The sequence below is a fragment of the Molothrus aeneus genome, chromosome 5 (genome assembly GCF_037042795.1).
Source record: "Molothrus aeneus isolate 106 chromosome 5, BPBGC_Maene_1.0, whole genome shotgun sequence".
In the NCBI taxonomy this organism is placed as follows: Eukaryota; Metazoa; Chordata; class Aves; order Passeriformes; family Icteridae; genus Molothrus; species Molothrus aeneus.
In genome coordinates, this window is record NC_089650.1 from 19,943,598 (window position 1) to 19,970,668 (window position 27,071).

Genomic DNA, 27,071 nt, shown 5'->3' on the forward strand with positions numbered 1-27,071 from the left:
CAGCATCTACATCTGGCGCTGCGTGATGTGTCTTAGGGCTTACAGTGGCAATGCTGGGCGGACAAGTGGACTGGACGATCTCACACGTCCCTTCCAAACCTGATGATCCCATGATTATATGATCCTCACAACGCTGCTCCTCTTTCCTCCTCCTCCACACACACACACGCTGGCAGTGGCGGTCAACAGGCGCTTCTTTCTCACACACCTGAAGGCCACAGGTAGGAAATGGAGACCTGCACTCCGCAGAAGGAAGGTGTAAGGCCAGGCGCACTTCCAGGCGTTCCGGTTCCGTGGCTTTGGCCCGGGCCCTGCCCGGCGCCGCCTGGCGCGGGGGCGGGGCCTGAGCGGGCCGAGCTGTGGCGGCGGAGGGCGGGCGTGAGGGAGGGAGGCGGCCGCTCCCGCTGCAAGATGGCGGCGCAGAGGAGGAGTCTGCTGCAGAGTGTGAGTGGCATCTTCCCCCCCTCCGAGCACACGCACCCCCCAGGTGGGTGCGAGGGAGTCCCCGGGCCTCCTCCTCACCCGCCCCCCGCGCTGCCGTGTGGGAAGGGGGAGGTTCCCCCGCCGCGGGCGGTGGGTTGCTGCTCTCCCGCCCCCTTTGCCGCCTCAGGGCAGGGGCCCGGACTGCGGGGGTCCCGCCGTGGTCAGCGGCCCGCACGCTGCCGGACCGGCCGCTCTGCAGCGCGCAGTGGGCCACAGGTGGCTGGGGGGCCGTGCCGGTGCTGCGGGCTTCGGGGTGCCCGCTGTGTGAGGGGGCAGCTGGCGCCTGCAGGCCTGGCTGGAGATGGCGGCCCCAGGGATGTCTCTCTCATTGCTGGCTGCAGCATCAGGCCCCAGTGCCTTGTCCTGGTTGAGTAGTCCTGGGAGAATCCAGAGCTTTCCCTGCACTCCCGTGGCAGGGGTGCATGAGGATCTGATTCACCATAGGAATAGCTAAGCTAGTGCTGTGCTGTGCTGTATGGAGTGCAAAACTTGTGTGCAAATTTCGCATCTGGCTTCTTGTTAACAAGAGCCAGAGTACAGCCAGAGCTCAGCTTCAGAGGGAAGGGACGTGGTAAGTGATGCTGTTCTGCAGAAAGAAATGTGGAGTTATTAGCTGTGCTATTAGTTAGCAAAGGGAGAAGGGTTGAGAAGAGGGTAGGGGTGGACTGGTGACCTGTACTGCACCACGATCTTCACTTCAGCTTGCTTGGGGTTTACATGGTCTCTTTCCTCTTCCTGCCAGGAACAGCAGCCCAGTTGGACAGATGACTTACCATCCTGCCATCTCTCTGGGGTGGGCTCAGCTCCAAACCGTTCCTACAGTGCAGATGGCAAAGGGACAGAGGGTCACCCCTTGGAAGATAACTGGTTAAAATTCAGGTAAGTGGGTTGCACCTGGGACACTGACTCCTGCTGGCACAAGTGCACGTGGAAGAGGTATTTAGTTTGTCACACAGGATGTGGAAGAAGAGGGTGGGGCCTGAGCATGCAAAAGCATGTCTATGGGAATTTGCTACTTATATCTATGTCTTACAGAGATCTGTGACCTCTTTGCTTCTGCCCTCTTGGCAGGAGTGAGAACAACTGCTACCTCTATGGTGTCTTCAATGGCTACGATGGCAACCGAGTCACCAACTTTGTGGGTCAGAGGCTCTCTGCAGAACTGCTGCTGGGCCAGCTCCACGCAGATCACAGCGATGCTGACGTGCGTCGAGTTCTGCTGCAGGTAAAGAAGCTTTGAGTGGGAGCTGCTCCTGCTTCTTGCATTACCCACCTCCTCTTTGCCATCAGGGGAACAGCATCTGGTTTCTGTGGGGGTTGGAAACATCTGGTGGTTGCAGTTGCACTCATCCTGAGCATCTGTAGTGCTTTGTTTCACTCCTGCCTCATCCCATCTGTCCCCTGGCTCCGTCAGCACAGTGCTGAGAGCTCTCCAGGAAGCTGCAGCCAGCCTTCCCTGGACGTGTAGGAACAAGTCAGCCTGTGAAGGAGATGACAGTGAGTGAAGGGGAGAAGGTAATGTGTGGGGAGATGGATTTGTGAGTGTGCTTTCTTGAATGACAGGATCAACAGACAAGATCAGATAGGTCTCTGACATTGCTGTGAATGTAATTTTTATGGTGTTGTCTTCTGTTTTGAGTTGTTGCAGATTGTTTTTACAAGCTGTTAACTGGTTGTGCTGAAACAATTGTTTCAATGTGCTGTAGTGGTCCTTGAAACTCTGTATGTACAGTGATCATCCACTCTTATGAGCTGGTCTTAGAGAGGTGAGGATGAGTACCCCAAAGTCTGTAGGCATCAAATAAGTGCTTTGTTTCTCTTTATGGCCTTTTTTAGGCTTTTGATGTGGTGGAAAGAAGTTTCCTGGAGTCCATTGATGATGCCTTAGCAGAGAAGGCCAGCCTGCAGTCTCAGCTACCAGAGGTAATGTGACCTTAAGAGCAGAGCTTGCTGGAGGTCCCACCTTCCAGCTTGCTGGGTGAGGTTCGGGCACATTAATCAGTTTGATCCAAGGGAGGCTGTAAGTGAAAGTTACTTCTCCATGGTTCTCTTCTGGAAGCTTGCATGAAGAGCAGCAAGTGCCTTGGTCCATTTCCCAGAGTTCCCAGTGTTCGTACTGGCACTGCTTAGACCTGACATTGGTCATCTGAGTAAGGAGCTGGGTGTATCACAGAGAGGAGTTCAGCCTCTACATGTGGCTCTTCCAGGACAAAGCCATGCAGATGAGAGGAAAGGCCTCACATCTGCATGGCATCTGGACAAGTATGGGCTTCAAGTGTACTGGACTGTCCTCTCCAGAATTATATCAAAGCTGTGTCATTCAATAAGATTGAACAGAAAATTGTATGTCTTGTACAGGCATCACACAAGGCCAAGGCATGTCAAGATGAGTCCCCTCCCTGCAGAATTTTTATTCCAGCTGTGATTTCTGTGTTGTGGACTGTGTGTTTAAGCTTCCCCCTCATTTTGGCTTCCAGGGTGTCCCTCACCACCAACTCCCTCCTCAGTACCAGAAGATTGTGGAGAGATTGAAGGTTGTAGAGCAGGAGATCTCTGGAGGAGCCATGGCTATTGTGGCTGTCGTTCTCAACAACAAACTCTACATCGCCAATGTGGGTGAGTTGGTTTTTGTCAGTGGCTCAGTCTCAGCATTTCTGAGGATGGCAGGGGCTCTAGGGAGACATTTGAATGTGGGGGGCAGTTTCTTTGGTGTGTGGCCAAGCAGCAGTATGCTTGCTGCTTGCCACAAGCACTTGAAATCAGCCTGACTCTTCATCCCTGCAGATGTTGGTGCGTGTGGCCAAAGAACAGAGGGAAAGTGGGTTGGGAGGAGGAGTGCAGGTTCACTGTGAAATAGAGAACCTTCCTGGGAGGTAGCAGCTCAGGTCTGGATGGAGAGCTGCCTAGCAGGCCCTTTACTATGCTGCTAGCAAGGCTGCTTTTTGGAGATCATGATGAGACAGTACATGAGCCTTTCTCTTCTTTTCTGTCTTTATTCCCGTCTCTGCTCCTTTTCCCTTTGGATATGTTGTCCCTGTTAACAGCAGAGCTATCTGGTGCCTCATCTCGCTGCTCCCACTGCAGGTACCAATCGGGCACTGCTGTGCAAGTCCACGGTGGATGGGCTGCAGGTGACTCAGCTCAACGTGGACCACACGACGGAGAATGAAGATGAACTCTTTCGCTTCTCTCAGCTGGGTGAGTGTTTGGGTTTCATGTTCTTAGCTGAGAACATCGCATGACTGTTTATCTGGGGCACCAAGAATGACTCAAGCCACAGGAACAATAAATAACCACCAAAAGAAGCTTACTAGGTTTTCAGGTGACAAGTTCAGTGCCTTCTTTTTGTGCCTTTCTAGCCATTCTGGGGCCACAGGGTGAGCAAGCTCATCTCACTGACCCAGCAGAAAACTACGCTTTTGTTTCAAGTTTTGAGTGTTAGTTTTGTGTCCAGCTGCCAGAGTGGCATTGATTTGCCCTCCAGCTGTTGCTGCAGTCAATAGGAAGGCAGGAGAGGAAGCACAGAGCCAGAGGTAGGAGTGAAGCAGACAATGTATGATGGCTCCTGTGGAGGCAAACCGCAGTTTATGCTGCTTTAAGTTCTGTGTTATGCCTCACCCTCAGGATGGTACATTTCAATTTGCCTTTGTACAAACTGCTGCTGAAAAAAAGCAGCTTCACTTCAGACAGAGCCAGGCCAAGCACTGGTATTTACTTCTCTCACATCAATAACTACGGAACTCTTAATGCTGACATTTTGCTTTAGGCAATTTCTCTTTTCCTTTACAGTGTTTGACATGTTTGCTTTCTTGGTCTAGAGCTAACCCAGACCACTTGTGTGATTGCTAGTACCAAATTCTTCTTACTGAGATACTTGGGTCCTGTACTTTTATTTAGGTAGATCTAAGGTGGCATTCTTCATTAGATTCACCTGGCAGATATGTTCTTATCAGGTGAGGCTCCTGATGTGGTAATTTCTGCTACTAGGTCTTTCATTCTATTTCTCTTTCATCCCCATTCTACTCCTGCACTAGGGATATGTGCTGTGAAATGGAACACTGAATACAAGAATCCAGGGAAAGAGACTTTTTGAGTGTTTTTAGTACCAAAAATGCAGAATTTATCTGCAGTCCATAGGAGAACAGGGATCTGTTAGATGTACCAACCTTAACATGGTGCAGCACTGGTGCTCCTGCCTACAGTCCCAGCAGAAGGAAGATCCTGTGGAACAAGACAGTGTGCACAGGCTGTTTAGAGGCCCAAGGGAGGTTGTTTTTGGGCTAGGTTGAAGCACAGTGATAAGAGGTAGTGGGGATAGCATTTGTCATGATGGTGCCTGTGCCACCCCTGTCTTGGGGGAGGGGTGGGAGAGGTCTTGTGATGTTGTGATTCTTCAGCTGGCACATCACAGCTTGTTCAGTACCCTGGGAGAGTTGCTGTGATTTAGACATGACTTCTCTTGGCGTCCTGTGAGCCTGCCTGTGTTTGTGTCTGTCAGTGGCATGTACCTCCCTGCCAGGAGCTGGCAAATGAGCCAGGCCATGTTGATGAGTCAGCTGTGGTCTGCAGCAGATGGAGGACTTGTGTCTTACTGCTGGGGTAGGTGTGGAGCCATCTGTGCAGCAAGGCTTGGTTTGACTCGAAGGGGGAGTTTCAGCTGGACCCCTGCCTTCACCTTGTACTCAGGACAGTCATCCCTAGATTAAATCTCAGTGTTTGCTGGCTGATAGCTCTAGGTATGAGGAAAGGGGGTTTGCTAGAACAGACCAGGTAAGTGGATCATCTGCTCCAAGTCCTGCCTCAAACAGCAGCAGCACTCAGATGGTCCCTGTTAGAACTTTTTTCAAGGTGGGATTACTTCCTAGGCCCTGTATCACCATAAGTTTATTTAAATAAATACTTGCTTGATCATTGTTATTTTAGGAGTAGCCACATCAGTTTGAGCACTTGAGCAAATTCAGTGCCTCTTGTAGACAGCTCTCCTTTTCTCGGAATCACAGCATGGGTAAGGTTGGAAGGGACCACAGTGGATCATCTGGTCCAAGCTCCTGCTCAAGGAGAGTCATCCCTGAGCACGTTGTACAGGTTCTTCAATATCTCCAGTGAGGGAGACTCCACAGCCTCTCTCTGCAGTCTCCTCATGTGTTAGTGAAGTTGCCATGTGGAGCTTAGGAGCAGGGGTCAGTTACAGCTGGAAGAAAAAGCAGGATCCTTCACGTATGTTGTCCTTGTTCCTGCCTTCTCCTCCCATCACACAGTCCAGAGCTGGAAGGTGCAGGTGTTCCCCTGCCTTTTCAGCAAATGCCCGTGCAGCCAGGCCAGCTGCTGCTGGTGCCTTTGGACCAGGATGTGGACTTTGTCTCAGGGCCAGCTGTTGCATTCAGATTATGCCTGTTTTGCTTGTGTGTCTCCCTCCTTCTCTCTTCTTCCTAGCTTGGAACTAAGGAGAAGGTGTCCTTTCAAACAGAGTTACTTCTTTTCTCCATTTAGCTCCTGATGATTCTTCAGTGTCTCGTTTTCTCTTACAGTTCTGTGTAACTGTGGATATTTCTTTTCTCAGAGGAAGTTCTGCAAGTTTCACAAAGTTAATGAAGCATTTTTGGTTTTCAATCTGACAGGCTTGGATGCAGGGAAAATAAAACAAGTGGGAACTATTCGTGGGCAGGAAAGCACTCGGCGCATTGGAGATTACAAAGTCAAGTACGGCTATACCGATATTGAACTGCTCAGGTCAGAAAAACTCAACTGTGAGGTTTCAAGCCCTCCTTTTCTTCATGATCGCTCCATTCTCAGCTACTATGTCACCATTAAATGCCAAATTACTGTCTCCTTCCAGTGCTGCTAAATCTAAGCCAATTATAGCAGAGCCTGAAATCCACGGAGGGCACTCGCTGGATGGGGTGACGGGCTTCTTGGTGCTCATGTCCGAAGGGCTCTACAAAGCACTGGAGGCAGCTCATGGGCCTGGGCAGGCCAACCAGGTGAGCCTGCTCACAAGGGAAACATTCCCGTGGATATTGACTCACTCCCGTGAGTCACACCACACCACTGGTGTCAGCTGCTCTCATACAGGCTGTCCTCCTCATCTGTGCTGTCACTGCTGGCGAGGCTGAATGCCTGTGCCACCCCATTCCAGTCTAATAATATGGGAGTTGCTTTGGCAAGCCCATTCTTCTTGGCAGCTGCCTGTCCCTTAGGAGTAGCTCATTAAAGGGAGTGGGATGACTCGAGGCACAAAGGGACATTATCAGCAGGTAAGCATCACAGTCAGATGAGTTGCCATAAAAACTCTTAGATCAGATGGCAGGAAAAGGTTTCCTCCAAAATCTCCTAGAAATCTTTCCTTTGGTGATTTTTTTCCCCCTTCTCTGCTCAGGAAATTGCAGCCATGATAGCCACAGAGTTTGCCAAGCAGACGTCACTGGATGCTGTGGCACAAGCAGTGGTGGACCGGGTTAAGCGCATTCACTGTGACACTTTTGCCAGTGGTGGGGAGAGGTCCAAGTTCTGTCCCCGTCACGAAGACATGACGCTGCTTGTGAGGAATTTTGGGTACCCCCTGGGTGAGATGAGCCAGCCCACGCTGACACCAACGCAAGGTGTGTTGGGGGAGAGAATGAAACAAAATGGGGTGAGGAAGATAAGATCTCTTGATTGATCCAGCACTCACCTCACACTGGGAGAGGAGCTAGTTGGTGTAGAAGGAGTTTTCTTATTAAACAAGGTTATTGGCTTTTGAGTTGTGGAATCTGTGACAATTTGACAGGATACAGTACAGCATCAAGGGCACTTGGATACAAATTCTTGGGGTATTTTGCTGCTGTGCTGCACCTGCAGTTGCTCATGTCTGAACTGCATTTTATAACTTCTGTTTTTTCCCTTCTTAGGAGGCCGTGTCTACCCAGTCTCTGTGCCATATTCCAGCTCCCAAAGCACAAGCAAGACAAGTGTCACGCTGTCTCTTGTCATGCCTTCTCAAGGCCAGATGGTCAATGGTGCTCACAGCAGCTCAACTCTGGACGAAGCCACTCCCACCCTCACTAAGTAAAGTCCTGCTCTCTCGCTACCCAGAGTTTTCCCTGCACCTCACACTGCATAAAGTGGTTGAAAAGCAGAGACAGCTGTCAGTTACCTGTCAGTCAGTCAGTCAGTCCCTTATCTGGAGTGTGCTCCCCCCCACTACAGCACTGACAGCCAGCATAACGTGTTAGCTGGAAAGGGATTGCGCGAGGAGTGGGAATGAGTGAAGCAACAGCTCTGAAGCCAGCTCTGGCAACATGCCTTGGGAGCAGCATCTGCTGCTGTTCGTGGAGGGCATTCTGGCAGTGAGCAGCCCTTCTCTTTGGACCTTGTGTGCCAAGTGTGTTGGGTGCTGTGCACAGAGGGAGTGTGGGTGCCCTTCATTGCCGCAAGGAAGAGGGACTATGCAGGTCACCTGTAAGGCTCTTGGAGAGGCTGCGCTGCTGAAGCTGATTTGCTTACAGGCACTGCCCAGGGAAAAAAAAAACATGGATAAAGGTTAGAATTGGGTCCCCTTTGGATCCAGTTTGCAGGGTCATACTAGTTAGTGGCTGTGGTTTAGGCTGAGCCCTTGGCACAGCATGGTGTGTACATGCTGCTCAGTGAAGAAGCGCTGTGGTATTGTGCTCTGTAGCTCCAGAAACAATGAGGGCTGACGTACTGGAGCTGCCTTGGCTGCAGCACAGGTCGTGCAAGAACAGCTTTCCTTGCTGCCAGACTCTTCCCGTAAAGCTCGTTCTGTTCTGGGTATGGGGAGGCCAGCAGAGTGCATGCCTGTTTTTTTCTGCTTCCTCTCTGTTCCTCAGATGCCTGGTTGTACTTAAGGCCTTCCATTTAATATGAATCAGATTCCTTTGATGTTTGTCAATTCCAATCAGTTCTTAACACTTTGAGTGCTCTCATAGAGCAAGTGACTGCAACTTTTTACCTGTCTGCTAGGACAGCTTGATCTGTGGAGAAACTGGTGCTTGTTCTGGTGCTTTTCTTGTCCAGTGCATCAGGTGGAGTAGAATAAAGATGTTTATGTTCTCTCTTTCTCCCCCCTCAGCCAAAGCCCAACTGTGACGCTGCAGTCGACCAACACTCACACGCAGAGCAGCAGCTCGAGTTCGGATGGAGGTCTGTTCCGCTCCCGACCCACCCACTCGCTGCAGCCCGATGAGGATGGCCGTGTGGAGCCCTACGTGGATTTCGCAGAGTTTTACCGGCTTTGGAACATGGACCATGGCGAGCAGGGAGCACTGACTGTGTCCTAACTTGTGTCTGCCTCCTGCAGACACCTTGTGCTCGTCTGTGTGAGCAGAGACTGAGGCAAGGGTGAGAGTGTTCACTGAGGGCTGTGTTCTGCCCACAGCTAACTCCTGTCCAGGATGTGCTGCACACTGAGCAGGGGATCTTGTGCACTACACATGTGTTGCCTGTGCCCTGCTCCCAATCCTGCCCAGCCCTGGGAAGCCCTGTGAATAGGGGAAGGGGTTTTGAATGCAGCCCTCACTACAGGTTTTAAGGTTTTAGCAAATAAAGGTGTGGAGAGGGCTCCTTGTGGATGCTGCAGGAGCCGGGCCTGTGCCAAGGCTATGTGTGTGTGTGTGTAGGTGTACACGTGTGTGCCTGCGTGTGTGTGTGTGTGTGCTGTCATAATGTTTCCACAACTCAATTCATAATGCTGTGATTCCAGTGTTCAACTCCATAGAAGATACCTCTATTTTGCAGAATAAATAACTTATAGCTACAGTCATTGGCACCCGTGTGGCTTGCTCTCTTCCTTATAATGTCGTGTGTAGGTGTGACAGCTCCTCCTGGTGAAACCTTCTGTTCCTCCTGAACTGAGGTTTGCACCTTGCAGGAGGAAAGCTTCTGCTGAAAAAGTGGCCTGAAGCCTTGCAAGTGATTTAAAGGCATAAGCTCTCTGTTTACTTACTTGCTGAGCTTTGGCACTGAATTATGGCTTAGAGTCAAACCATAAATACAGGTTATTGTTTTTTGTAGGTAAAATGCATGCTTTTTCCCTTAATGTAGGCCATCTGGAAAGGTGTAGAGGGCAGGTGGAGTTTGTAATGAAGTTTCCCTGTACAGGCAGCTGGTGGTGCACAGCTGGAAGTCACAATTCTCGTGGTGCCTGGAAGACGCAGATGGGCAGCCTCGTGTCAGAGCGGGGAGCTGTGCAGCGACAGGAGGGGTCCTGCTGCCTGCTCACCGCCGTGAGCCCGGGCATGGACTTGCTGGCTGGGGCGTCGGGATCACGGCAATCCTCCTCTTCACTTCAGATTTCTGACGGCAGGCGGCAAGCGAGGCTCTTCCCTCCCGCCTCCAGCCGTCCCCTCAAGCCTCCCCCGCTCCCTGCAAACCCGGAGGCCTGGGGGGTGACCCGCAGCAACTGGTACCTGTGGGGCATTGCGGTGAGGCACCAGGCAAAGCCAGGAGAGGGCTAGAGGGCATTAGAGGAGAAGGGGCAAGAGGCAGAACTGGCCGGGGTTCTTTCCTGCGTTTCTATTTGCATCCAGGCTTGTCTCTTTAGGAAGAAGGGGAATGAGAGGGGATTAGGATGAGGCAGCACGGGATGCTGTCATTAAGGCCAGTGTGTAGCCAAGCCCTGACGTGTGGTGTGCAGGTTTGAGGCACTTGTGGCATTCCAGCCTCGAAAGTAGGAGAGAAGGATTTATCCCTTTGGATAAATTAAGTAGCCCTGAGTGCCCAGAGGCAAGACCTGGGCTCACTGAGAAATATGTGGGCAGGATCAGAGCGGTGGGAAATGCCCGTTTCCTGGGAAGGCACCGCAGGGATCCCTTGTGTGTGTGTGTGGGTGGGTGGGTGGGTGGGTGCGTGGCTCTCTGCCTGTGCCCCTCCGGGTGCCGCTGGCACGGCTGTGCCCCGCGGGGTTCCCTGCTGCCCGACTGCCTGCAGACGCTTGCGTTTCCCTGCCCTCCTGTCGTTCCCAGGAGGAATGGGTGTGCTGAACGTGCCAGCACAGGCACCTCCTGTCGAGACCCTCCCAGCCCTGCCAGGGAGGTGACGTTCAGTGGCGTGCAGGCAAAGGCAGCAGAGTTGCGGGAGGTTTGGTGCCTTGTCCCCAAGGCTGAACATCACAGGGGCTGGCAGTCCCTCAACCGTGTCCCCTGCCCTTGCTTCTGCCCTGCAAGGAGCAGAGAGTTCAGGTATCTGAGCCCAGCCTGGCCTTGCTGTCCAGGGCTGCTCCAAAATGTCATTTGACCTGGGGGCCCAATCCTCCAGATGGTTGTGTAGCTATTTAACAGGACAGTGTGATCCTAGTATGGATTAAAATGGAGTTGAAAAGGTTTTGTCCTATTCTGTGTTCCCTAGCCTGGCACAGATCTCAATAGCTGTATAAACAAGTTTTTCTTGCTTATTGCCCCATCCCATTATCTCTGGTATTTGTGAACTTATACTGAGAACTGTTCCAATGGGAAATATTCCAGCAAGTGGATGCTCCAGATAAAAGTTTAAGAATTGCCAACACACTTATATAAAGCAGATCACACAAAACAAACTGATCCTTAGGCATCATTACCAGTTTAGGAAGTACAAAAAAATAAAGTGGGTAGGAGAGGGTGGATCACACTAAGCTGTGCCTGTACAGCCTCTGGGAACAAGATGAGGAAGGCAGGTTTTCTGTGCATGCTCTGTGAGCCATGGCTTAGGAGTCCAGGTCAAAGGAACAGACTGAACATTGTGTACAGGGGCAAGAGGCTCCTGAGCCAATATCGGTATTTCATATTGTCCCCAGGGAGCCAGGGGAAGATGCAGGTTGTAACAACAGTGGAAAAACCTCCTCTCCCCTGCCCCTTTAAAATGAAGGAGTGGCTGGAAGAGGACAGACCCAGGGCGATCTCTAGAAACAAGAGCAGGGGCCTTTTTGCATTGCAGTGAAATTCAAAACCATTAGAAATGTAAAGACCTAGACAGAGAAAAACAGTGCAGCTATGCTTCACAGGACTGCTGGAGAGAAGCTAGCAAATTAAGATCTGAATAAGCAGGGTAAGTTTGTCTTACAGGCAGCTAATATTATTTTTAAGAGCTATCCCCCTACAAGACAAGGGTCAAAATGAGAAGTTCTATCCCTAGAATGGGAGTAGCAGGAATGCTTTGCATGTCCCTGAGCTGTGGTCACTGTCTGAGGGTCATTGGAGGTGTTCAGGCCAGTGATACAAGCCTTTGGATGCCACCTAAAACTGAGGTTCTCAGCATCTCTGTGGCTAAAGGATCACCAGAGACTTCTTTATTTTAAGCTCTCCATTAGCTGATCAGCACACCCATTTGTAACAAAATCTTTAAATAGCAGAGAATAGCTGGGAAGGGTCATGGCCACCAGTTAGTGCTCAGCTCCATTACATGGCCTGTGGGTAAGTCACACAGGGTTTGGGTTTTCTTCAGCAGCCAAGGTGTCAGTTGAAGCTTAGACAGGTTATTTTTTCCCCATTCACTTTGTTGCTTTTGTCACACCTGAACTTTCCAATAGGGAAGAGGCATATGGTGAACAAGTGCCACTTGATGCCACCAATGCTCCCTGGATCACACAAGGGTAATGCAGCATCCTCAGCCAGAGTCCCTGCTCCCTCAGCCACCATGATCAGAAGAGGAAGGAATGTGTTCCTCTTCCCTCTCCTCGTTTTTTTCCCCCCACCACATTAAGGCTTTTAGTGTTAGGAGACCTAAGAGTTTCTGGCGCCACTGAAAAAATGCCACAATTGGCCTGGTGTCTTCTCAGGGTGGACATAGCCATAGCTGAAAGGTGAATCTGCCTCAAAGACATAAATATCGTTTAATTTGACAGATAATAGATAGTTGTTTATACACAAAATAACCTGATTTTTCCTTCTTCAAAATGTCTGAGGAAGGGCTTTAGAGTAATCCTGTGCATTTCATTACTCAGGTGACTCACCTTTCTCCAGAGAAGAGCATCACTGGCACCCTAAAACGTCCATGCCCTTAAAGTGAGTTGTAAATAAACCACCAGGGAAGGGTTAGGTATTTTAAATCCTATAGCTCTTTCTGTAAGCACAGGAATTCTATTCAGAGCATTCTGGCAAAAATTCAGCATGAGTACTTATATTCTGCCAACTCCAATCCCCTCCTGGAGTTTCAAATGGATACAGTATTTATCTTCACTTTCCGTCTTAACTATTGTGTGTTGTCACTGTAGGTTGCTAAACAACTGCTGCCTCATCGGTGGCTGCATTTTGCTGGCGAATGAAGTGAGCCCCATGTGCCTATGAACCATAAAGCTATTTGGAGCCCTTGCATAAGAACCCCAAGATACGTGTAAGCTGTTAATATTTATTATGTGGAGCTGAGAACATCACTGAAGATGGAGGGATTACAGTAACTGAGTTCAGGCTGTTGAACAGCCAGACAGAATGAAAGAGAAAACAGATGCCCTGAAGGAATAAGAGCAAAATGCATGAGGAATTTTCTGCATGCAGGATTAGACTCCAGTGGAGCATGGAAAGAAAAAGGCTGGAAATGCTCCAGGGAGCCAGGGCAGATAGGACAGAGGCAGCACTACAGCTTCTTGCTTGAGGTGAATCTTCCCCTCTATGCTTCCCCCCAAGCAGGCATCAGTTCACCCATGGGCTCGCTGGGGTGCAAACAGCAGGAGCCTGTGAGAAGGTTCAAGGTGTTTCCAAGGCATGGGAAAGAGGATTCAATCTTCTGGGATGTGCAGTGCTTGGCCATTGGCCCTCTCACTGCTAGGTGTTTCAAGAGTCTTCTAAGCAGCTTTTTCTTTCTGTCTCATCTCTCAAAAACAGCACGACCCAGAAACCCTGCATTTCTTCTGCTAGTTTTTGCCTGAGCTGGCCAAAGAGTTTCTCTCTTCCTTACAAAAAACAATTGATGGTGGAGAACAACACCAGGCCCTTTCTGCAGCACAAGGTCCTCAGTGAACCAGCTGCTTTAATGTCCAAAGGACTGGTAACAAGGAAAGCCAAGACTCAGAGAGCGAGAGGTTCAGGAAGGGCAGACAACGCCGCACCTCCCACTTCAGAAGTTACAGAAATGCTTCTGCACAAAACCCTTGTGGTTACTACAGCACTAAGGTGGCCATCACCCACCAAAATATCTTGGGAAGCCACTGTGGCTTGTTCCAAAAGCAGCCACAAGCCCAGCCATCCAAAACTGAGGTTCCTTGAAGTAGTTGGGCATTTCCAGACAAACAACTCAGAGTGTTCCCAACCAAAGTGAAAATGGGCAAAGGCGGCAGCCTCCAAACTCTGATGAGAATTGGTTGCTTTGGAAAATTCAGGGCTTCTTTCAAAGTAGTGTGATCAAAACAGAGCTATTAGTGGTTTCATGCCTCAGAGATTGGGAAAGTCCCTGACTGCAGCAGGTAGCTGCTCTAGTTCGCCTGTGCACTCGGGGCTCCTCCTGCCTGTGTGCCTGAGCCCCTCGACGCCTGTCTTGGCTGCCAACCTGCTCAGCACAATGGCCAAACGCAGTGCATCCATGCCCTCTGAGGCAGCCAGGCAGGATCCTGCTCAGACAGCCAGGGAGAGGGATATCCCCTGCACAGGGGGAGGGGAGAGCCCCAGGGCCTTGTCTCCATCCCATCTCCAGACCTGCTGTGCGAGGGCCACCATCCCAGGAAAGGGACCTGTGCCTTGTTTTAGGCAAAGTGGAGCAAACTGTCTGGTTCACCCTGTGTAGCAGTGGCTAAAGGTGTGGTGTGGGTGCTGCTGCACGGTGGGTGTGGGGGCAGAAACAGAAACTCATCTCTGAATGGACTTGCCAGGCGCTGCTTGTTGGTTCAGCGTGGAGGATGGCCCCAGTCCTGCAGACACGTCTTATGTAAGGAGAGAAGTGGCTCATCCCTCTCTTTGAAGCAAGAAGCATACAGAGAAGCAGCTTCAGAGCTTATCCCTAAAACACTTACAGCTCTTAAATGCAAATGAGAGTCAGGCACTAAGGCAAAATAGGTTTTGATATGAATTCTTCATCCAGGTAGTTCAATAATTTACTGAACTCCCCACCCCTTAATCCCAATGCATTCTGGAGCCAACTCTACTTTTTGTTATTGTTCCTGTCATTAGCTCTTCCAGGATTTCTCAGCTGCTGCATTGAGGAATAACCAAAATAGCTCCACAAGGGACTTCTTGGAGATCTGAAGGCTTGAAACAACAACAGCAAAATAACAAAAAAAGGAAAAGCAAAGAGAAAAAAAAAGGCTAGATGGGAACTGGAAAGGTGAGGAGACAAAACCAACATGCAGTCAATAAATGCTTTCAGAGAAGAGATAAGAGCAACAAAACATAGAATGGCTTACTGCTTGCTAAAGGTGTGATGGGAATATGAAAAGCACTTTTGCAAATGTCTGGAGGGGGGAAGAAATTAGAGAAGTGTAACCATTAGTAAATGAGTATGTGAGTGCATTATTCATGGCTGCAAATATCTGAACTGCAAAAGTGCGACATTTTTGTTTCTGTCTGCCTTTAGTGGTAAATTTAAGAATTCTGGATAGCAAGGATGTAATTAAGACCTAGCAAAGCAGCTTGTGCCTGCTGCAGCAAGCAAGGAACGTGGCAGCCTCCCTCCCAAACTCCAGAGGGCTGTTCACCTGCATGAAGTGACTCTGCGTTTGTAGAACTGCAGCTCGATTCAGCATGAAAAAAAAACCCAAAGAGATACAGCACTTAGGCAGAAATAAGGTACAATATTCAATGATTTAGCTGAGGCACATATTAGCTGGTCCTCTTCACCACGGGACTTCATTTTTGATGAGTCACGGAGGTCCTGCACCTGCTTGGCACCGAGGGGCCCTTGCTGTGATCTCCTTGGCCCCCGGCAGTGTCTCTTGGAGGGCTGCAGGAGGACCACGCTGTGCCTGGAAGCAAGGTGGGCGGCCAAATGTGCCTCAGTTTGCCGCTGCCCTTGCCAGCCCCACCACGGGGCCGCTGTTCATTGTTATGCTTGGCACCTGCAGACAGCCTGGCCACAGCTGCTGGGCCGCCTGCTGAGCGCCAGCCACTGCGTCCTTCGGAGAGACACTGCTAATGGTCTTATGTGGAGCTTTAAGTGGGCTGGGGACCTGAGGCTCTCCAGGCAGGAGAAGCATTTCACTCTTCTCTAATTAGACCGATTTCTCGAGCTGGAGCATTGGAGCAGGGCTGTGGTTCCTGGAGAAACAGATGGCCCCGTGGGCTGTTGGCCAAACCGGCTGCAGACCTCGCAGGATCCTCCATGCAGGGAAGCTGGGAGTCACTCTGCTGCACTGAGCCTTTTGCTACAGCCTCTCCCACACTTCACTGCCAGATGGACACACGCTGGTTCTCTTGTCCTCAGGGCAGTCAAACTCCATGACACAAATCAAAACGTGTGGCCAACATGGCAGTGCTGGGTTGATGATTGGACTTGATCTTGGAGGTATTTTCCAGCCTAAACAATTCTATGACTCTGTGACGGGGGAGGTGTGAGGTCCAAGGGTTAGTAAGGTTCTGCATCCTGGGAAAGCCAATTTGGTGCCCAGTAGCACAGAAATGAGGGTGGTTTCCAGAAGAAGAGCAGCCACAGCTAGTGGAGATCAAGGGATGAGAGAAGATTATGTTGTGACAAACTTTGCTTGAGAGGTGGCTGGTGTTTATTGAACCACAGGTGGGTGGCAGCTTCGACAGGAAATTTCAGCAGAGGATATCAGTACTTCTGTTTCTGAAAAAGAGAATGAAAATTGACAAGGCTATAAATACAGCTATGTGAAAGCACGCTGCCTGGAGGACCTGGGCTGCGATGATAAATGACTGCTGAGTGCTATTTAGGGCACAGAGGCCTAAGGAAGTGCCAGCAAACTAAATATCCAGTCAAGCCTTGGCATCTTCACTAATGAGTTCAAAGGAGGATGGCAAAGGGCTCCAGGCTCCCAACTTACCCAGTGCTGATGAAGTCCCTGTGGTGGAAAATAGCTCTGAGAGGCATGAACTGCAGCAGTGTCGCTGCAGAAACACTCCCAGGCAGCAGTGCTGGGGTTGTGAGGGCCTCATTAGGAGGCATGTTCACTGAACCGCGTCAAGCAGATCATCTGGTGTGGGCACATGGCAGGGAGGGAGCACAAAAGGGGCTCTGGCACGCGGACTCGGTGGGGACAACATTTGGGAAATATGATTGGCATCAAAACCAAAAGGGGTTGGTGCAACACCAGGTCAAACAACCTCTGGAGACAAAGCCCTGTGGAGCTGGGATGGCCAAGCATCCTGATCTGCTGATTTCTCCATGCCCACTTCAGTGCCTCCATTTATTTTTGCTAGCATGATCAAAAAAACCAAGTCACAAGAGGATTTTCAAATCAGAATAATTCCCTGGCCAAGCACCAATAAAATTCTGACTTTTTATTCCTGCCTGGTATGTAAACACATTTCAAAGGGCTTCAGCAGCAGAGGAGAAGGAATCTCTAATCTGAGCCAGCTCCTGTGAGCTGGGAGCAGTGGCTGTGCTCCCTGGGCACCGGCTATTCTGTGGGAAGGCATCACTCCTGTGGGGGAGAAGGGAAGGCAGTGGCTCCAGAATTTGGTGTTTGAACTTGCCTTGGACTGTTGACATTGCAGCTCTGTCGCTGGTGGGCTGAACTCAGCTGTGTCCCCATCCTCCAGCCTACCCCCAGGCTGCCCTTTGGCTCTTTTGGAGGAGCCAGAGGAAACCAGGTCGAGGAGCTCATCTGGATTAAAAAATAACCCAGGGGAAAAAAGAAATTTAAAAGGATTTTTTCAGCCAGATCAGCTCCCCAGCTGGGCTCGGCGAATGGACTCACATGCAGCAGAGCTGCTAGCAGCACTGGGTTTGGAACCATTCCCACCGTGGGGGGTGTGCTGGGGATGGCAACTGCACAAGTGCAGGGGGTCTGGGAAACACCAGCAAGGCGCAGCAAACCCTGCTCGGCCTTGCTGAGCCAGTACTCACAGGGACCATGCACATGGGGGGCAGAGTGAGATACACATCTCTGAGCACTGGGGAAACTGGAGAGGAGCCAGCACAGGTAGTGGCAGGGTGATGATGTGGGCAAAACTGGGTTTTGCTCCCTTAGGGTAGGAAAGGGCTGAAGAGTGGAGGGTAGAGAGGGATAGTGCTGGCACAGAAAGCTGAGGAGGGACTGAGTGACTGTGCTGTGCTGCTTGTCCTGGTCCTGGACACTTGTGGTGTCGGCCAAGGTGCCCTGAGCTTCCTCCCATCAAACAGATCCCAGGGCTGGCTCTTGCCAACACACAGGGAGGGTTGCAATGTGCTAACACAGACTTAGGGAGGCTGAGGACTATGAAATTGATTTAGTCCCCCTCTAATGGCTGAGATCTGAGAAAAGATTTGCAAACCACCCCATCAGAAGCCCCTGTTTCCACAGGACTAAGAACAGGGCTCCCCAGTCTTCTGAACTCAGCTCCCATGTGCTGGTGCTGTCTGTTTGCAGAGATGTACAGCAATGCCTTGCTCATCCCCATCTCCCTCGCTCTCCTCTGGAATCCCCAAATATCTCCAGTTTGTCACTCCAGCAGCATGGCATTCCCACAGGGGAGCAGGTGCCACTGTTGGCTAACCAAGGCATGTCAGAGAGACACTCCTGCTCCCCTTGTTCTGGGTACACTGAGCACACAGGCTGGCTGGAAATGAGAGAGACCAGGGGAGATCAGCCCCCTGAGGAGTGTATCCTCCCCACAGCTCCCAGGGAGGATCCACAACAGGGACAGAGTCAATTCTCCATTATCTGCAGCACAGGGAAGGCAGCTGGGCTCATGAAGAGCTGCAGGAAGATGAAGGAGCTGAGGGGATACAGCAGAGTTTGCACTGTGTTTACACAATGTGTCTAAAACGTGAGGCCAAACCATTTCATTGGGACCTGGCTGACGTGCAGCACTTTGCCCACGGTGACTGCTGCTAGAGGGAGAGCAGACACCCTCAGAAAGGCACCAGGACAAACCCCTGCAGCTCCTCCTACACCAGTGCAAAGGCCAGCACAGCCCTGCAGGAGCAGCAGTGCCGCACACAAAGTGCGGTGCAAAAGATCGAGGATGCAGTGTCAGCTAGAGGAAACCGTGCCTGGAGCCTGAGCCTTCGTGCCTGTCCTGCCCTGAAACTCCATAGCTTGTTCCTAAATACCTGTGATGGGCCATGCCTGGCCACTGCACTGAGCAGATGCCCTGAAGGCAGGAGAGGGTGATCAGCCTGAGGGATGTGCGGGTGGCATGGAGTAGTCAGAAAACACCGCCATGGCCAACAACAGTAACACAGATCTTGCTTATTTAACTAAGACCCTACACTAATTCATTGATCCATCATGCCTTGATTAGAGATTGGCTAGAAGGTGTTTGTTTTAGATTACACACAGAAACTCCTGTGCTTCTGAGGAAGCTCTGCTGTGTATCACGCCCAGGTGTTCAAACACATGAATTACATTGCTTAATATTCTTGTGTTTGGAGAAAATAATACCAGCTTCTTTCCATTTGTGCTCTGTTCTCCCAGCCTCTGAGGTGCCTCAGGTAGCCTATCCAAGTGGTTCTTTGCAACCCCCAGGGCCCAGAGCTCCCAGAAAAGCAAAAGGGGCTCAGCAGGGGGGATGCAGCCAACAGACATCATCTCCTCACCCTTCTCCCCACCTCATCAATTTCCCCCATCCCACTGACACTAAAGGCAACTTCACCAGGCCTGAGCTTGTTCTGTCCTCAAGGCATCTGTGGTATTTCAGACACATACATGTTCTCCCCACCCTCCAGCTTCCAAGACCCATCTAAAGGGCTGAGGAGGGGGCTGCAGCCACCACCAGCAGCTCCCATAGCTGCTACTTGGCCCTGGGTGGGCAAAAGCTTCCTCTCAGCACCAGCACATCTACTCAGCCTTGGCTGTGAGCAACGAGCTTTTTGCAAGCAATCTGGCAGCCCTGGGGAACTCAGACTAAAACTGAACCACAGAACATCACTCTGCCTCCCCACCAGCTGCAAGGGCTGGGGAAGACCTTTTTAAATAGAGTCCGCCGATCCCTGTTCAGTCTGGAGGAAAGCTCCAGCAACATCTAAAAGCTGCCTGCTTTCACGTGCAAGGATTGTTCACTACAGGAAAAACAGGTTTAAATAAGTAAAAAGAAAAATAAAAGAGCACTTGAAAGGGAAATAGTTCTGCAAATTGAGACCCAAAGAATCCCGGAGGTATTTGATGCTTGAACAGCTGAATGAGATGCCATTCTGCAAGGCGAAGCATTCAGACTCATTTATTTATTTAAATTGGCATGGAGATGCTGTTCAAATTTGCTGCCTGCAGCCATGCATCAGCCAGGATCCAGCAGGCTGACAAAAGCACCTCAGGCACAGGGGGGTGCAGAGCCCCCCTCACTCACTGCCTTCCTCAGGAGGGATTTCTTCCCTGAGGTGGGCACGGCAGCGAGGGTGGGCGAAGCAAGGGCAGCTTATCCTCCAGGAATGCACTGCCCTCCACTCCAGCCATGGTTTCCCAGGCCAGGTGCAATTGCATGGGTGGTTCTTGGGAGACCCACGGGATGGGGCCATCCTTTGCTCCCCCCGGGCTGTGACACTGCTGGTATCACATCAGATGCTGCAGAAACAGCCTAGCAGGAAGGAAAGCAATAATTCTCAGAGCAGTTTGGCCCTCGGCCAACAGTGTGTAAGCACAGCAGGGAAACCCAGCTCTGGGGCACCTGTGAGATGGTGCAGCCTGTGGCAAGTTTCCCCAAATTAATTTGGGAGTGGGAGTTAGCAAAAGGCAGGAGCAGCCTGTCAGACCAGTCCTTGGAGGTGTTACAGTGCCGGTAACACCTGAACCTGCCCGGGCAGGTCAGCAGGCTGCGGGTGGGATGCAGACCCCGTGCAGTGATCTGAAACTCTGGCTGATGGTCCAAACACGCTGTGGTCTGCTTAGAGGGAGTGCCCACAACTTGTATTACTGCTTTCTCCACCCTGTGGTAAGCAGGGACAGAGAAGTTTTGGCCCTGGCATGGGAGAAGAGCCAAGGGAAGAAGTCATCAACTCTGCTGAGCATTCTGGCTGCCCAAGCACGAGGCCCCTCGCAGGGCAGGAGGGCTCCCAACACCAACTCACAGATGGAAAGGTGCTGGTTCTGAGGGGTGGGTCCTCCAAATGCAGGACCCACTTTGGAGGTTCCTTCTAGCACCTCTCCTGCTGCATGGCCCAAACAGAACTGCTGCAGTTGGTGAGGACAAATGGCTGTCAGGGCAGGAAGCAGCAGGAAATGGGAATTCACTGCATGAGGTTTCACGAGTCCACATAGGACTAGATCAACTCATTTTTGGCCACCAGCCTCTTCCTGGCCCCCCATGGCTCAGGATGTATAAAACACCTCAAGGGTTACTGCAGCCTGTCAGGAATGACCCTCAAAAAATCGGGCAGCTAGGAAAAGGGGAATTTTGTTTCCATTACCAGCAGGGCCTGAGCTTGTTTCCATTACCAGCAGGGCCTGAGCTCAGCTGCAGTCAGAGAAGAGGTTTGTTGGTTGAACCTGGAAATAAAGATGAGCTAAACCAAATCCAGGCTTTGTTTAACTGCATTATTTTCCTGCATTATATTCCTCTCTTTAGGGCTCTGCTGACATTATACGTTGTTTTCTAGACTAGCGCCAGACATTTTCTGTGGACACGTTCCCAATGGTTTTCCAGATGAAGAGCTGTGATAAAAACCTGACCTATTATGTTGTAGGGCATTTCCTCTTCACCCTCACATATTCCAGGAATGGGATTTATTTGGGATATTTACAGCTGTGAAGGAATGGCACCTGGGAAAAACATCTCACAAATCACAAAAGGAGCCCTCCACAATTAAAATGCAGCTACAGAAAACACGTGAAACCCGAGATATAGAACAAATCCCAGCTTGAATCGTCTGGTTCCAAGACCTGCGAGGAGCCCATTGAGCTCGAGCTAATATCTATTCACAACATGCAAGGAGCAAAGACAAACAGGGGTGGCCTGGAGCTAAAGTTACCCGGACATGCGGAGACGACACCAGCCCCCTGCCCTGCCCTGACAGAGGCCAGGGCACCCACCCTGCTCCCCCTGTACCCTGTGCCTCTCTGGTGCTGGCACCATGCTGTCCTCACACCTCAGAGCCCTTCTCCAGGCAGGGCAGGAACACCACAAATGGGAGCACACAGCCCTCTGCAAACTCAGGAGCTTTTTGGTGACAAGACCTTGGGCTTGGAAGACACCTCGGTGCACTCCGGGCCCTGTGGCAGTCCGGCAGTGCCAGCTGGGATGCACCCAGAGGGCAAGAGTGAAGCATCCTCTGTCCTCCTGACCCCCAGCTCATATCTGGTGACATGACAGCCCCTGGCCAGGTATTTCTCCCCCAGGAGCCTGTCTGAGGGGTACATGCAGCAGCCTCCTTCGTGTTCCTCCATGGAGGTGCCCCAAACACAGCAGTTAATTGTGACACCACACCCAGGAGGCGAGACAAAGGCAGCCCTGTGTAGGAGCATGCAAACCTACCAAAGCCCCCATGGCAGCCCTAAGTGACCCACAGGGATCAGCTGGCAGCTACCCTGACATAAAGCCACTGCTCCCTCCCTGTCCCTGGCCAGGACAGTGCTGATGCTGCCAACCAGCCCACGTGAAGCTCTGCTTGCACTGGCACAGGCTGCAAGAACTGGGCAAGCAAGGGCTGGCCATGAAACAGTTGTGGTTAACCTGAGCCACTTTGGCAAAGCAGGTCACTGGCTGATCCAGCAATTTTAAAAGTGCCCAGGAGGAGACCAAGCCTGCTCGTGAGGAGGCTGATGGTGACAGCAAGTCGGGCTCAGTTACCTTTTAACCCTGCTCAGCTGCAGGCAGCTCAAATGCAATCAGATCTTTCAGTGTGATTTCCTTTCCAGGTCTCATTTTGCTTTCTGAATTTTGTGTTTCTGGGCAGTTGGGAATCTGCCCTGGCTTGGAAGATGAGCAAGTCTCCTTTGAGGGCCCTGTGGGGTCACGAGTCCCCGTGCAGGCAGGGACTGTGGGTCTGAGAGCCTGCCAGGCCAGGCAGAGTGTGCAGCTCATGGCAGCACAGCCACATTAGCCCTGCAATAAATCATCACCCTGAGCAGGGCTTAATGGTTAATGGCCTGGGAGAGCTGCTCTGGTTCACGCCTCACACGTGTGGCTCACTCAGTGCAGCCAGGAGGGCACCACCATTATGCCAATGCAGCCAAAATTTGCCAGCTAAGAGACTGCAGGGTCAGAGTAGTCCTGCTGAAGGTGTCTCCGTTGGCTCTCCTGCCTGTGCCTGTCACCACTCCCAAGACAGTTTAAACAGTTTTCTCTTGGATGCTTTGATAAACCTCTGTATCTCACAAGTAATTCAGGAAAGAGCAATAAAATGAGATGGAGATAGGACAGGCACACAAGGGGGGAGCAAATGGCACACGGGTTGTAGTTGCCAGCTCCAGACACAGACAACAGTCCCCTCCTTGGGGGTCCCCTTTGAAGGGAAAGGCTTCAGCCTTTGAAGGGAAAGGCTTCAGCAGCTATTGGATTTCCAGGATGTCACTCTGCTCTGAGTCCCCCTCCTCACCAAGGGTGGAGGAGCTGTGGGTCAATACGGGCGAGGTGCAAGCAAGGGTGAGGCAAGCAGCCTGCCAGAACAGTGTGGGCAGGCTGAGGTCTCCCTCATGTCCTGAGGGGCTGCCCTGGCTGCTCACTACTTGTGAGGGATGAATTATGGGTCCTAAGGGATGTCTTATGGGTGCTGTAAGCACCTTCTGGTACCTGCGTCCCTGTCCCCTCTGCCCGTGGAGAAGGAGCAGTACCTTTGAAACAGCCCCACCCAACACTGATAATTCCTCTCCACAATGTTATCAAAGGCCTTGTCAATGCATGCAGCTGGCACCTGGTTGCAATAAAATTGGTTTCAAGCCTGTTTTCTTTAGTTACCCATCTGGACACACTTGCATCAGCCACGGGGGCTGGGAAAATCAATCACCCCATTCAGTCAGCAGCAGTTTAACCCATCAGGCTGCAGGACGCATGGTGCCTTTGCCTGTGCTGGAGGTTGGATGGAGGAAGGTGAGGGGAGCTGTGGTGCTCCCAGGAGAGGTCAGCTGCAGTGTGAGCCAGACTCACCTGGCATGGGGCTGTGCTTATCAGGGGCTGCAGGACTGTCATGCAGGACCCCTGCCATGTCTCTGCATGTCTGGGTGCCTTAAGGTCCAGCCTGTGACTTTTTGATAGATGTGATCAGAACAAGACAAGAAAAGATGCTGGGAAAGATGCCAAACCAAGGAAGCCTCAGAACAACATCAAGGCCTAAGAGGGGAGGGCAGGAAAAGCAGAAGGGGTGGCTGGACTGGGGCCTTGCCTGAGCCCTTCAAGGCAAAGATGTGCTTTCAGGGAGGCTGGGGTGGAAACCACACCATGGGAAATGTTTCAAAGCTAGCTCCAGAAAACATTGTCCTAGGAGCAATTCTGCAAGTGTATGGAGATGGCTATGGTTTCATGTGTTTCTCCTGTCTCTGATTTATGGGAGGAAAAGTCACAATTCAGAGGTGTTGGGGCCATCCCCAAGCAAAAGGCAGCCAGAGAAAACCCACAGGTTGAGGTGAGCCCGTCTGGTCCTGGCCAACTCCCACAGAAAAGGCCCAGCAAGCATCCCTTCCTGGGTGCTCCAGGATAAATCTCTCCCACTGCTGGTGAACACTTTAGGCCCCCACAGCATGCATGGAAGAATTAACTGCTGCTTCACCATGCTGCTTCACAGGGAGCTTCCTGTGGTTTCCTCACTGTTTTCCATCCATGTCTTCATGACTGTCTCGCTCATGTGCTGCCCAGGCAGCTCTCGGCATCCCTCTGGCTGCAAGCTGAGCACAGCTGCTGGCTCAGCCAGGGGCTGTGCAGCCAAAAGCTGAGCTGCAGGGACAGCTCAGAGCTCTGCTGTGGCTCAGCCTTCACACCATGGAGAGGATGTGGGCTCTGGGATGTGGCCATGTCCAGTCTGACAGCACCTTTCCCCCTTTTCCCAAGTTTCCTCCCTCAGCCCCAGAAGGTACTGACTGCATGAATCACTGAGATCAGACCAGGCTCTGGGTCAGAGGCAATGCCACTACAGTGCTGTGGCACTGGAGCTTTTCCACCTTTGTGAGCACTGGATATAGGCAGCATCAGATACACTGGGGATCACCCCAGAAGCTGATGGAAGTGAAGATTCATCTGGAATGAATGCAAACAGCAAAGTCAACCTCCTCTAGATTACAGCCACCAGACAAAAACCACCCCAGCATGCCATTTTCCTTCCTGCCCATGCTGGTGAAGAGACACTGGCACACATTTCAGTATGCCCAAGGACATGGCCAGTGCTGCACTGGGTGGGCCTTTGAAAGAAAGCATTTCTTGACAAATCCCTGCCTTGGCTGTGGCTGCTGCCTGGAACAATGCTGGGAGGGAACATGCCTAGAGATACCATGACTGGTGAGTAACTTGACATGCAGGTGCTGGAATTCAGGTCTGGAAGAGGCCCTGCAGTGAGGATTAAGGACAGCAAGGCTGGAGAGAGCATGTGATGGTCTTGTCTTCCCCCTCAGCAGCTCCATGGGACCAGGACTTCCTTTTCTGATGGCACAGCTCCATTTTAGAGGATTTGGAAACTATACCCAAGTGGCAAATGAGAAAACTCCCTTTGCCTCTGCCCTCCCCATGGTACTTTTCAGCTCTCCTCTGGGAGCTCCCAGCAGGCCAGACCTGCAGCAAGGGGGGATAAGAGGAGCACGTGAGATGGGGAGGCTGCAGGCCCAGGGAAGCACCAAGGTGGGTCAGTTTAACCTGAGCCTGGTTTAGTGAGGAAGAACACAGAGTGAGTGCCTGCAAAATTGCAAACCAGGGGCTGGAGGGGGTGACAGGTGATAGCTGTGGGTGCTGGCTGTGGAGAGAGAAGTGCAGTTCACTTTTCTCCAGTTTTTTTTCTTTTTTGTTTTTTTCCCTTATGCTGTGATAATTATGTTTGTAAAAGCAAATTAACATTCAAGTGTGAAGAGCAAAACTCAGCCTTGGGAAGGAGGGAAGGAGCAAACTGCCCCCCTCCAAGAGGGATTCTGCCTCTCCTTGACTGCAGCGACAGCTCCATGTATCTCCCAGACACTCCTTTGGGGTACACATGGCTTCCAACATGTTCCCAGAATCCTTCCAACCCCTGCTGTTGCATCATTCACAGATATGTGTTCCTTTTGACTTCATCTTCACCTTTGCTTCAGCCAGTTCTGCACACTGGGGGGAAAAAAAAATCCTCAGGCTTATCTGGTTTCCCGAGCCAAACAGTGAATACCTGCTGGTTCACGTGTCCATCACTGGGAGAGCTGGCAGGTACTGGCCCCCTGCACTCCAGAGGGTGCAGGGCAACCCAAGCTCAGGCAGAGAAATGAAGGCAGACAATATTCTCCTTTTCTGTTTGCTGTTGCTCCTGAGGGGAAGACACCAGAAAACACCCAGCCAGGCAGCATTTCTTCCACAAGAAGGGTTTGCTGCCATACTCAGAGCAGGTGATTCAGAACAGGAGCATGCAGTGACATCAGGATTCTCAGCGCCCTGAGCTGCTTATATTCGATTGCTGTTAAAAACCTCCTCTGCCTTGCTGCAGAGATGCCTCTGAAGCCACTTCTTCTGGTTTTTACAGTGGAGCTTTTTATCAAACTTATGCTGAAATACATTCAGTGGCTGCAAACTGAGTTTTTGCTTCACCTTTCCCACAAGCCACCACTGACCTGGTATTACTCACCCTTCCGTGGTTCTTAGAGGCAGTGGCGGGAGCTCTCATACATCAAGTGCTCTGAAACTCAACCACAAAACATAGCTCCATGCTAAGGAGTTTGCAGGCTGGAGAGGCATTAGCAGGTACACATAGTGTGAACTGGGCCTGTCAGGATGCCAGTGGCAGCAAACACTCTTTGTCTCCATGCCACTGCCCTCCTTTGCCCTCCCAGCTGCAGAAAGACTGGATTTTTCATGCTGCACAGAATTACTCTGTAGTAGGAGATGAGGATGAAATGCAATCTCTTTGCCTTTAAGATTGCAAACTGAAAAATAGCCAAATGCTATTTGCATTTCAGCAAATAATCCAAGGAGCAGGGCTGCCAGAAACCCCTAAATGAGAGCAAACAGTCCTTATCTGGCAAAGTTTTATGTTACCTAACAGCAGTGCAAGTTTAAGGGCATTTGTTTGTTTCTGTTGCACACAACGCATCTTTTCTGGGCAGATCCTTCTATTAGGGTTAGTCCCTGAGTATTTGTACCAGCACTTGTTCAACTTCCCTCTTGCTCAACTGCAGCCTGATTGCAGGAAATGGTGGTTGCCAGTGACTGTAATTTTCTTCGGATACAAGGCCTCAGAGCAGTCAAGGAGGAGATAAATATCATTGTCTCAGGCCGTTTGCATCGTGACTGATAGAAATGTCACTTTGTTGTTTCCCTCCCTGCCACCAGCAGTGCAAAGTGAACAAGGGCATCGGATTTCAAGACTGGTTGGCTCAAAGGAGAACTTTGTTTGCAGAGTCTAGCTCCAAAGGGCATTAAAAGGACTCTAATTCCAAAGGGGAGGGGGGGAAAGACGTGACCTTTTGGTGCCCTTCTGGAGAAAGGGCGACAGTGAAAGTT

At 51.2% G+C, this 27,071-nt stretch overlaps 1 protein-coding gene across 1 annotated transcript; it reads left to right on the forward strand.

The window, feature by feature from the left end:
- The first annotated feature begins 362 nt into the window (after positions 1 to 362).
- Positions 363 to 9,241, forward strand: TAB1 (TGF-beta activated kinase 1 (MAP3K7) binding protein 1). Its single transcript, XM_066550292.1, has 11 exons — positions 363 to 444; positions 1,226 to 1,362; positions 1,555 to 1,708; positions 2,320 to 2,406; positions 2,961 to 3,099; positions 3,568 to 3,681; positions 6,102 to 6,213; positions 6,320 to 6,464; positions 6,860 to 7,082; positions 7,371 to 7,527; positions 8,552 to 9,241. Exons 1-11 carry the CDS (start codon positions 412 to 414, stop codon positions 8,757 to 8,759), a joined length of 1,509 nt encoding a protein of 502 aa, XP_066406389.1. The 5' UTR covers positions 363 to 411; the 3' UTR covers positions 8,760 to 9,241.
- Positions 9,242 to 27,071: the final 17,830 nt, after the last annotated feature.